Raw genomic sequence first — 12,659 nt, 5'->3', positions numbered from 1 at the left:
ACACAGCTCAGTCATAACAACTGGAGTCATCACTGTAAGAAGCTAATCCTTGTTGATGGAGACCTGGTGGAGTCTGAGAGATCAGTGACACGTAGATTAGAGGGGTACGTTTGTCCAAAGACGGCAGGAAATGTCAATAAGAGCGTGGACAGTAAATAGACAGTAAATAGAATTAGCTGAAAAACTAAACAGCACGTTAGCTGCCGGAGAAGGTGTAATAAATGAGGAGGTTAAAAGGACGACCTTGGCGTGTAGTTTGCGGAAGCACTTTGCCCAATGTCAAGCTGATAAAGACAGACCAAACTGTGGAGGGCAGATGTCTCATCTCCTCGCCCTTTTCTTTTCCGACTGACAGCAGAGCTGCGTCCGTCAGGGAAGACACCAACAAGGAGAACATCCCGTTGAGCAGTGAGAGCAGTGGGAGCAGTAGCAGCAGGTCAGGCAGCGTCGGGGAGGATACAGGCAGCAGCAGTCTGGACTCACCGGGAGGCCAGAGTGGTCACACCGAGCAAACCCCCAAACCCAGGAAGTCCAAACACAGCCCCACGCTGGTCCAGCTCACAGACAACCAGGACGCACACACAGTGAGTCATCGCACCTTTTCACTTCAGCTCCTTTTATGTTTGTGCTTTGTCACCGCATCCTGGCAGAGACTCTCTGTTGCTCTTCTCTATTATTGCGTTTTTTTTTGTTTTACTGCTTTTCTCTGTTTTTTTCATTTGTCGTTTCACTCACATGTCCAAGTGGAATATTTTAGACCATTAGTGTCAAACTCATTTTAGTTCAGGGGCCACATACAGCGCATTTTGATCTCACGTGGGCCGGACCAGTGAAATAATAGTATAATAATCCATAAATAACGAGAACAAAATGTTTCCCTTTTTTTAGTGCAAAAGTACATTATTAAGATGTTTAATCAACTATCCTTTTACAAAACTTATTATGAATAACCGTAATTTTCTTGAGAAAAATATGTGCAATTTCAACAATATTATTCCTCTTTTGTCTTCTGTGCAGTTTCGACACTTTACAGTCTTGTGTTTGACACCCATGTTTTAGACGGTAGTGAATTCAGAAATGAATTCTGGAAAATAACAGTTTCCCCGGGCTGTCATCACCACAGTCACAGAGCTTCTCCTCTAATGCACCTGTGATGCAGATAGATTGGTAAAGCACTCCACTCAACCCCCTGTTGTTCTTGTTTCTGCCTCACTGCGAATAATAGTCTGTTGCAGTTAACAAGAATCACTAAATGGAGGCAGGTTGGAAAATGACAGGAAGCCTTGCAGCTGCCTAATGGCTCCCTGCTACTCTTGCTGTACAGTGGGTTGTAATATTGCAGCATGCCTCACTAATTGTTAACCACTTTTTTTCCAGAAGCAGTGCAGATGTAATGGCCAGCTATGAATGTGCCACTACTTTTATCCATTAAAGAAGAAGAACATTTTGTCCTTTCAGATGTTTTGTTGTGTGGTAAACCACAATGTTCCAAGCACAGATTTTTTATTACTGAGAGGAGAGAAAATTGGAAAGTATTAAAAGACGGCATTTTATGTTTGGATTTATTTTCTGTTTCAGGTTTCAATAGTCAATTTTCTAGTCAATTCAAAGTTTTATTTAAGCAAAGTTGCCACAAAGCTTTTTTTTGTTTGTTTGACACTTTTTTATTCTCAGTAAAGATTTGAAGAAAAATACAGTTGGGGACTGAAACCCTGGACTGGATTATGTCTACATACAAAGATGAATTAGTTCATATAGATAAATAATTAAAAAGTATTCATATCCAATTATTCTTAATAAAAGGTAATTTCTAAAAGTTTCAACCTCTGCTCTATTTGTTGTATCCAAGGATGTTATTTCCAATCAACCAATCAACCCAAAAGATTTCATGTGACATAATATGATAAGATTTCATCCACTCCCCAGGTGAACAAGTTCAGCTAGATAGTAGAATATTTTATCAGCTATTCTCAGCCTGCCAAAGCATATTAAAGTGAGTCATACTCAGAAGCGCTGTGGCACAGTGACAGCTGTATATGGGGAGTGTGTGAAAGCCGTCAAAGTCACGACGAGGACATGTTGTGGAGCATGTAGCGTAGTAACGCGATCTGGTCTCCACGGACTCTTCGTCCAGTGTAGCTGCATGTAAAGCAAGATAAGTTATTATTCGCACTTGGTGTGTATTAACGTAGTGATCAGCCACACACCGCGCCATCCCACCGACCAGCTGATGGAAATAGACTTGTTCGGTTTACACACTGACACCCAAGGAACTCAATCTCACACTGCCATACCGTTTATATCATTTTGCCTCTCCATGCCAACCACTTATGTAACGGCACAGATGACACGCAATTCCGTGACACACATACAGAGTTTACGGTATAGTGTATGTAATAGTTGTAATAGGTGTTGCTGATTGGCTGCCTGAGCAGGGCCGGTGCCAGTGGCTGATACTGTTGCAGAGATTTGATGTTACTGTAGCAAAGGTCTGAGTCTGTGCTGGCCTGAGCAGCCCTCTCCGTGAATGTGAGCTGGTTATGTCAAGAGCCACTTAGGGTAATCAGGAGCTCTGAAAGCCTCTGGACTGGAGAGCTGCTCCTGCTGTTTGTTTTAAACAAGCACAGAATCATACAATATTTTTTTTTTATAAACAGCATTTGTTTTGTTATGACCTTTTTTGACAAAGTTTAAACCATCAAATCACCTTTTTGTTCAAGATTGCTTATAAATTATGTCAAAAATGCATTTATAACCAGCGAAACAAGCACATGTAAAACAATTACTGCTCTATCTGCTTGAATTAAACCATTTGCTCATCTGCAGTCTCTGGCTTAATGTTATTAGCCTCGCCAGCAACGATGTGAATGTCTGTTGACTGAAACATAATGAAGAGTCATGAAACCTGGTACGGAAATTAATATTCCGCACAAGAGGAATTGTAACGTTTCATTTTGTCCAATATCTTAATGCAATATGCAATACTATTGATATTATATTAGCCTCATCTTGTCTCTGTGTTTAATAGAAATTGGCAAGTGTTAGCATGCTAACACGCTAATTTATAGACTAAAGCTGTATGATATTGGTGACGCTGACCTCCAGTTTTTTAGGGGGTTTATTGTATTTTGATTTTTTAGGTATGATGATGTGCTGTATTTCAATGACTGCTGCTCATTTTGTATTTTTTTATAATATGTACATTTGCTTTTACTTTTTGTTTCGTGTTGCCTTTGAAAAGGGATATACAAGTGAAGATTATTACAAATTCCATCACACGGTCAACAAAGTTCCAAAAAAAACTCCAATTACGAGAAAGGTTAAAAGATTCATAAGCTTTCTGCGGTTTCCCTTTGATATGCTAATACAATACAGTTTGTCTCATTTGGATTTAACAAGAAAAAGTTACATCAAAAATCTTTCTAAATGTGCACGTCTTTCCCCCAGGTGAAGGAATGTGTTGCTGAAAGATCTGGAGAAAACCACATGGATACATTTCAGAAAGGGTAAGCTCTGCAAAATCATAACTTTACCCCTTACAGGAACTTTCAAAAATGTAATTTTCTGCATACAGTACTTATACAGTATATATACTATATAACAACACAAGTTGTTAGGAGTCATTTGTTTTTACATTGATAAGCTGCTGTATGCTTTCTTTGCGTTGTTATCTGCGGATGTCTGGCATAGTGAGATGTTTATAACATACACTTAAGCTGATAAAGACATACAGAAGGAGATATACAGTATATGTATGTGCAGTAAGATAAACCTTTTGTGTTTGGTTTGACAGAAGTTGGTGTGAATCGGTTCGTAATTATTCACTGAAGTGACACAACTATTTTAATATTTCAGGAATGACATTTCAAGGAAAGATGACCTCCCCTCTCCTCCACAGGTCAGTTCAAGTTAACAGTTCCTATCCTATGAGTTTCTATTTTTGTTTTAATTCACTCCTTCCCATTTCTTTTAATATTTTTAAATCTGTCATGCGTGTGTCAACACAGAAAAATACTCTTAGACTGTCGGAAAGTGGATGTGAAAGAAAGGAAAAAGCTGAATATCGACCCTCTTCACTCACTGCAATGTGACAAAAACTGCCAAGTACTAAATTCATCAAATGTTTGCTCAGATTTATGCTTTTCTTTGCTTATTCTTACTCTAAGTCAGCATGTAATATGAGTTCATGTTCATTCGTATAAGTATAGTGAGCCCCAGTAAGAGGAGTAGGTAAGCCGGCCAGGTGTATTGGTGGGGAAACATTCACCAGCAAGGTGGTGGAAAAGGCTTCAAATAAGACACAAAAACACATTTAGACAAGATATAAAATAGATAAGGAAGCATTCAAAATATACATTTCAATACATTTTTGTAAGAGACAAGTAAGTGGCACAAAGAAAGAGCAGGCTCTTGGAAGAGCTCTAACCACTGATGTTGGTTTTGACCAGTGTGTTTTGTAACTCTACCACATTACTGCTTTTGCTGAACAGAAACTCCTGTGCAGTTTCACAGAAATATACAGCTTCACTCTTGACAAAGGGAGATTTTAGCATTCTGGAGAAAAGGGATCTTCCCAGCAAAACACAAACATACAGTTGTGTTGTAGTGCAGTTACTGTGAAAACGCTGCACTTTTGATTTGGACTAAATTGTGTTTGTGTGTGTGTGTGTGTAAGCAGGAGGAAACAAGTTACCTTCTCCATCTGCTCATCTCCTCTTTTAATCTGGGCCTGCTCCACTGAACAGAATCATGTAGCACTAAACCAATATGGTGAATCTGTGTTGAAGCAGTCCAGATGGATGTTAGCAGCTCAGGCCGCAGCTCCGCCACCAACACACTGTGCCACTGAGCCGCCATCTGGAGCCGGCGTGGCGCCGCTCTGAGAGGAGGCTGGTGCAGCAGGCTCTCAGCCGGTCATCAGCGCCCGGGGTACAACATGAGCAATCACACAGACACGATTGTTACCATCAGGCCTCCTTTGTCTTCCTCTGAGCAGCAGTTAGCTGGATTAATTAATGATCTGATCTGTCTGTATGGTGACCTCATCCCCTGCAGCTGATGTTTCAAATATTGATACATGCAGTATGACTTATCTACTGCACAATAAGCAGAACAGAAAAATATCACTGATAAATGTTTTATATTTATTTTGCTTACAAAATAAGACATTACCTTGGACCCGCACACATTTTTCACTGTGTCCTCTCCTTTTATCGACAGAATGATTAACCAAATATTTGCAAAAGAAAAAAAACTGCAGGTAAAAAGATAATAATGAAAGTTGTAGCTGAACTTGACAGTCTTGGTTCATAAACACAGAAACTCTAATGTTAGTGTAATGGTTGTAGCTTACATACACATCTGCTCCCTCAGAGCCTGTTGTACTGCACCTTCAACTGAAGAAAACTGATAGTTAGTTAGAGAGCTGCAGCCAATGCAAACAAGTGAAGGTGACTGCAACAGCGATATGTCACATGTAGCAGAAATGTTTGCAGCACATGAAATCTACGGATGATAAGTGACTCTGCATGTTTCTCAGAGACAGAGAAATATAGACTTTTGTGTGACTGGAGCAAACACAATGTTTGTCTCCATTTTCTGTAGAAACTGCCAGTGTATTGACATGTTTGTTGGTCTTCTGTGCACGCACATGTGCACGTGCGCGTGTGTGTGTTGAAATGAGGTGTGTAGAGCTCTACTGCACAGAAATGGTGTGAGAGAGCGAAAGGAAAACAAAGCTATCAGACAGGAAGCTTATGTCGAGCCAAATCCTCCACATAGTGTGTGTGTGTGTGTGTGCGTGCGTGCGTCTGTGTGTGTGTGTGTGTGTGTGTGTGTGTCCAAGGTTTTGTGCTTGTCTGTGTGCCATCTCAGCAAAATGCCCTTAAATTCCACCATGTGTTTGTTTGTACACTGTGTATGTAATCCCCCCCCCCTCCCCAACTAAAACAAAAAACACAGCTTAATTATTGTCTAATGCATCCCCACATCCCCTCACACACACACACACACACACACACACACACACTAGCTCTATCTCACCCATCCCTTTGCACCAGCTGGACCTCTAACGATGATGTAATCGTGGCTCAAGTGTGTTAGAGTGAGCACAGTGGACGATGTTCCTGGGAACACTGTGTAGCGCGTGGACCTACATTCGACCACAGCTGGACCACGGCGAGCTGCAACATCTGTGCTGCTGTTAATCCACCGCGCTTCTGTTCAGAGCAGCATCTTGAACCCAGCGTCACATTGTCCGTTCTATGTCCTATGACGCCTGACACATGTCCCACACGCATCCTCTCAGGACGTGTTTGTGCATGTGAGGTAAAAGTCAGGACACAGTCAAAGGCGCTTATAACGACTCATCTGCGTATGAAAGACTTCGACAGCAAAAGTGCAGCCTTGATGAGGAAACGTTTTCCATCCCTGAAGGGTCTATTACCTGGTATAGATGTTGTTCAGTTGCTCCTCTTTCAGCATCTTTTACCCCTGAGACTCGCAACGTTACATAACATTCACCCAGTAGACTCATGTGTTAGGCCTAATGAGTCTGTATTTTAATTGCATCATTACCATCACGGAATAAAATGGCGCAGGAAGCACAGTAATTAACAAAACAAATGAAAAATGTTCATGTTAATGGTTTAAATATCTGTTAATCTGAACACTTATCACTTTCTTGATTTACAAATTGCTTCTTACTTTATGCAGGGTTCCTACGCAAGTATGGAAAAGTATGGAATTTGATTTTATACATTTCCAGGTCTGGAAAAGTATGGAAAATGGAAACTATTGTATGGAAATGTATTTATCTTAATACTTATCTGGGTTTGGTCTTATCTGAAGTTATTTGGGTTAATTATTTTGTACGCGCTATTGTACCTATAGCTACAATCTCCTGGAAATTATTTGGTTACATAATGGCATGCACATTCAGAATAATGAAAACAAGTGATTCATTGCATAATTTATTTACATGGTGCACATCTGTTTACTCAAATGTCACAAAGTATTTGACATTTTTTACAGAGAAATCTGGAAATTAGGGTCTGGAAAAAGTAAGGAATTTGGAAATTTCAAATGTGTGGGAAGGAACCCTGTACCAGTTGTTCTTGCTTTTCACTTAGAGGCTGATGCAACCAATCATAGTATCATTCCTGTAGTTTTAAATGGTTACATGTGTGTGTGGATCTGTGTGAATGGGCTTTGAAAGAGCTGGAGCATTATGTACTTATTCGCGAGGGAGGGGGGGTCTTGACTAGAAAACAGTGACGGTAAGTGCTACTTAGGGGGGAAATTTCAGCTATTAGTGGCTCACAGTCGGCATGTTCTCTCTGGGCCACTAATGCCACTTTGTTGCCTCCGTGATTGAGATCACATCAGAGTTATTTCCCGTGTAACAGCTGAGGAGGTTTGATAACTCCCCCCCTTGTTTTTGGCCTCCGACGCCGCAGCAGAACAAGCGCACAAACACCTGAGACTCATTTACATAAACCTGCCAACAACAAGAAGTCGGTATCATGAGTTAAAAAAAACACAAATCAAGGTTTGCTCGCTGCTGTAACCGGATTCAGCCGAACGCCTTCCTGTAAGCCATCTGTGGCATTTATGAGTCTTACTAGCAGAGTGTGTCTTGATCTGTATTTTCCCCCTAAAAATAAACCGGTCCCACGCCCAGACAGAGGAAACGGGACCCCACGGGCTTAGCGCTAAGTGATCCATGGACACGTTCTGAGTGCATGATCAGTGAGAGTATGTGGCCTCCCCTAAACTATTTACATTATCCTAGAATTTGATTACACAGCTTTGATTGTGGATAAGCGAAGTGGGGGCTGTTAGAAAACAAAGTTTAAGAGAAGGAGAGAGAGAGAGAGAGGAAGAGCTGGTGGATGATGGAGGTAGTGATGAGGTGCTGGATGAGGAGGTTTTCATGTAGTATTTCATGAGTTGTCTGTAAATAGGGAGAGAAAAAAAAAATCCCCCAGTCAGCCTACGTGTGCTGGCTCACAGTCTGGCTGTTTTTCACCTCCCTCCCCCTCTCTCTGCCCCCCCCCGATAACACCCCGCCACCCCCTCCCCTCCCCTCCCTTCTACTCTTTCTTTCTCCTGTGGAACAAACAAGTCCAGAGCGGCACTCGGGTGGGGAATATATACATGTCAGGCGAGAGAGAGAAAGCAACAAGGGCTACTGTAGGGAGAGGAGAAAGAAGAAAAAAAAGAGGGAGGGGAGTGGAGGGAGGGAGAGACAGAGAGTGGGAGGGAGGGGGTGAGGGATTCCAGTAGGTGGAGCCAATCCACTCCTGCTCTCTCTACACACAGCCACAGACAGATGGGCGGATGTTTTGGCCGGCCGAGGCAGCCAATGGCGAGCCGGGAGCAGCCCCCTCCGTTAGGGCAGGGCCAGGCCGAGGGAGTGTGCGGCTCAACTTAAAGAGTGTGTTCACAGGGGCTGCTGGTCATCGTGGTTGAGGTTCTCTCTTTGCTTTTCTCTCATGGTTGTTCAGACGCTGAGGATGAAGATCCAGGAGTCGCCCGTCACTTGTGACATGGGGAGGGTCAGCGGCGGGGAGTCGCGAGGCTCGGATCAGGACTGCGAGAAGACGAGCTGCGAGGATGTTCCCCGCCTGGACCTGACAGCACTGACCGAGGAAAACAACTGGGGAGGTGAGGCTGGGGGCCATCTTAATGTTGTTGTTGTTGTTGTTGTTTTTCATGCTTTAAGTTGCTTCTTACATGCAGCACTTTGACTCTAAATAGATCCGATCTATCTGGAGCGCACACACCTCTTTACACAAACAACACACATGCTCAGACAATCCACTCACTGTCCTCCACCCAGCTCTGCACATGGGTGTTTGGGTAGCAGCTGCACACCTTCTGCTGCCCCTCTTCCTCCTCCTCCTCCTCCTCCTCCTCCTCCTCCTGATGCGTCTGCTTCTGTCTCTCCTGCAGGATTTAATAGTAAAAGATCCTCTTAAGTTCTCTAGCCACCTATATCTGGAGGAGAAACGCTCACTAGAGACATGCTTGTTTGCTCGGGTGGCAATAAGATAAGGCAGCGCTGCAGACACCACATGGGATCCTTGAGGCTTTTATTCCTCTCACAAAAGAGGAAATACAGTATGAAGGTGCAGCTAAGTTTAGATCTCCTCCTGCGGTTTTGTTTAAAGTGTAAATAAACAGTGGGGTTTTTTTTAACCAGGATGTATCACTTACTTGGAGATTTATGTGTGCGGATTGCTTCCAGACTCAGCTGCTGCTGTAATTCCCAGTCAAAATCAATCATTAAAGGGGAGGTCGAATGGTGATAACAGTGTAGCAGCCAACCAGCTGTAGAGACTCGGCATGAGGTTACTGAGCCAGGTTGAACATTTCAGACTCGTGCTCCATCTAAAAAGCGGTGTTAAATTTTTCTGTGCCCCTCCTCGTGTTGGCTCTGTCGCCCCAGGAATCGTGACCGTGATATCGGTGCATGTGCATTCGATGGCAGCTTTGCACGGGATCAAATTTAAATGCAGCTAATGAAAGTAGGGCCATTTAATTTATTGATGCTGGCTCATCAAGTGTCATCACTAATGCAGAGTTTGCAGAAATAGCCACCAGTGTTGCATTATTCATACATCTGCTCCAACTCTGCGTTGCTGTCAGACGTCTTTAGAGTTTGTTATCAGTGTGTTTGTTTGTGTGTGTGCGCACTGTTGGCTTTTTGTGCAGAAAGGAAATCATGCACAGTCGCCATGCACCCAGACTGTGATTGTTTTGTTAGGATATTGCAACACAGTGGAGGTGGGTGGAGGTTTTTTTTTTTCTCTTCTGTTTTCCAACAGAGCAATTGGAGCTATGCATTTTGCTGAACTGTACAGGAATGGTAACCAACAGGTTCACTGCTACAGTAAAAGACAGTTTCAGGGCATGTTGCAGCGTGCACTGACATCTTTGCAGCGCAAAAAAACTTTGGTCTTCACTTTCTCCACCACCACCGCTGCCGTTTCCTGTTTGATCTGGCAGCCGGAGCAAAAATTGTTCCATGCAATAAATCTCTCAACTTCAACCAGCCTCATTATTTGGAGCATTCACAGGCAATAGTGTGTTTTGTGGAGCTCTCTAGTGGCCAAATATGATACATAATAAAAAAAAACATGTCCATGAGAGGTTGTTGTTGCTGTGCAACGTTTGCTGCATGCTCGAAGCCCTGCCTCTAAACTAACAAACTGTTACTTTAATCTGCATCAAGGTGTGGGTTGTTTTATCTGTGTCAGGTCAGGTCTCATTGTGTTTGCTTGTAGTTAAAATGTAATTTGCATTGAACAAGGTATAGACTGTTTGCTCAGGGAAATTACAAACCAAGGGGGCTGTTTCAGACATTTTATATTAGATCACTTTTTTGCACTCGTGGCTTTAAAGCTTTTCCTCGACCTCGTCTCTGTACACTTTGTCCTGAATACATAACTGAGTCCACGGCAGCGAGGACACCACAGGGAGCCTGCATCATTGGCTGTGACAGGCCATTCAGACGTGCACCATCTCCTCTCTGTGCCTTTCATGCATGAGGACGATCAGGGCTTTGCCACGGCACGAACTTTCGAATTGGTCTTAATGTATCAAGCAAAGTTGAACTTGTAAGGTTCCTTTCTTTAAAAGTTGGCACGTTTATCCCTCGGCGAAGGAAGCCAAAGGCGGATTTATGTGCTGGCAAAAACGAGCCGAGGCTGAATCAGCGGGTTAACAAAGCAGCACACTGGTTGTAAGTGCGGTTTGGGGATGTGTTCATACTGTACAGAACGCGTCAGACTGTACAAATGGGTTTGCAGAGAAGAGGGATGAGGGCATTAGGCAGCGGCCGTGTGAGACCTTTGTCCCAGTACACTCTGTGCCAACGCCTGTCATGGTGACCCGATATCTGGTGCTGCTGCTCTGCCCTCGCCCCCGTCTGCCCGCCAGGGATGTTGGAAAGACATTAGCGGACATTTGAAGAGGAAGAGACACATATCTGAAGCTCCTAGCTCTCATGAGTGGATTAGGAAAGATGATGAACCACATGTGTTGTTGCTCTAGGAAAGGAGGCGTGCTGCTCCTTTGCTTTTACTTCTGTTTCTTTTACATCCCCCTCATTTTGTTCTTCTTCTCCTTCTCTTCTCCCCCCCCTTTCTTCTTAGATTCTCCGTTCTTTAACACCCCTTTCCTTGATTTCAAAAGCATTTTCCATCCAAGTTGTGATGGTAAGTGTTGTTTTACATTGACTGTCAGTGCTGACTCGCTTTGCCGCAAATAACATGTCAGAGAGAGAGAGAGAGGAAGAAAGAAAAGGCTGTCTGAATGACCTTTTCCTCTGCATGGCAACATGCTTGAACGATCGGGAACATTGTGGCTGAGAGTCTCCACACACACACACACACACACACACACACACACAGTGAGAACAACCTTTAGTGAAAAGGCAAACTGCTGTGTTTTTTTTTGTTTCATTAGTCTAGTTAATCCTGAACCATCAGCGAGCAGTTGATTTAAAGGATTAATTTCAAAATGCCACGGAGTCGTACTGCCCTCCTCTCTGTGGGGCAAGATAATGGACCTCGACGCAGGGACATTATTCAGTGTGATTGAGAGTTTCACCTGCTGTTTGTGAGCGAGCTCCAACATGCCAGGGAGGTAGCCTACTACTTGATAAACTGCACGTACCTTCGGAGCACAGGAGGACCCCCGGGACTCTGAAGCTGGAATTTGAGCTAAGTCGCTTCTCGCAACGCCCCAAGTCGCCCCGGCTAAGAAAAATATGCATGTGCAGTTTTAGCGTGGGTGTGCATATTTTCACGGCTGCTTTCTGACACCGCGAGTGTTTACACTGACGGTGGGTTTCCTCCTGAGCTTGTTTTCACTCCCTCCTTTCTCTCCCCGTGTAGCTACTCCCCAGTATATAAATTACAGGTCTCTCCTTTTTCCGTGAAATATAAATGATTTCTCCTGCTGCGTGTGTCATGCATTGGCAGCGTCTATAGAGTTTTCCCAACAGTGAACTATCCTCTCTCTCTCGCGCGCACGTGCTGGAACAGACACATCAGGTTTATAACTCACCGCGCAGAGTGGAAACTAAAACACAAACCCCGTCAACTGTACCTCTCAACAGGGGTCGCGCCCTGACATTATCCCGCAGAGAGCCGGGGCTTTATTAATAGCACGGGAATCGTCAGGGGTATATCTCCATGACTATTTCCACCAGATGTAATTATTGCCAGAGCGGAGGCCGTAACCAGGGGATGAGCAGAGAAAGGGAGGGTGGGTGTGTCTCACCCACATTTTCAGGACAACATCTGTGACTGTGGAGCCCCAGAGGAGGAGTTTGTTTTTGTTTTGTTTTTTGTTTTTTTAAAGCAGCTTCATCATGTCATGTTCATCATGTCCAGCGGCTTTTACAGCACCAGAGAGAATTGGGGCCGAAAACAAGCGCAAAGTTTTGACCTATCTTTTTTTGCGCTCCATTTGTTGATTAACAGATTTCTCTTTTCATATTTAGATCGAGCAAATCTAATGAATCAATTTGTTGACTGGCAGAGAATCAACATGAGATTAGACACAAAAAAGTATTTGGGACAATAATCTGCAGATTAATCAAAAAAAAACTATTCCAGCTCTATTCCAATTTATTTAGTCAGTTCTGA

At 43.4% G+C, this 12,659-nt stretch overlaps 1 protein-coding gene across 8 annotated transcripts in view; it reads left to right on the top strand.

Moving 5' to 3' along the window:
* The window catches only part of fam13a (family with sequence similarity 13 member A), a 54,506-nt gene that overhangs the window by 34,848 nt on the left and 6,999 nt on the right, over nt 1–12,659 (top strand). For 2 of the 8 annotated variants that reach the window (XM_085781336.1, XM_085781300.1), the window contains exons 12-16: nt 359–584; nt 3,448–3,506; nt 3,856–3,898; nt 8,508–8,667; nt 11,160–11,222. In XM_085781336.1, the coding sequence (XP_085637462.1) occupies nt 359–584; nt 3,448–3,506; nt 3,856–3,898; nt 8,508–8,667; nt 11,160–11,222 (551 nt within the window). Of the gene's footprint in view, nt 1–355; nt 585–3,447; nt 3,507–3,855; nt 3,899–8,507; nt 8,668–11,159; nt 11,223–12,659 lie in introns of all 8 variants that reach the window. The other 6 variants (XM_085781329.1, XM_085781290.1, XM_085781319.1 and 3 more) reach the window with 3 other exon arrangements.

The sequence above is a fragment of the Trachurus japonicus genome, chromosome 1 (genome assembly GCF_045865225.1).
Source record: "Trachurus japonicus isolate A0001 chromosome 1, Traja_1.0".
Taxonomy (NCBI): Eukaryota; Metazoa; Chordata; class Actinopteri; order Carangiformes; family Carangidae; genus Trachurus; species Trachurus japonicus.
The sequence above is the reverse complement of the archived record's forward strand: the minus strand, read 5'-3'. Positions and strand labels throughout refer to the sequence as shown.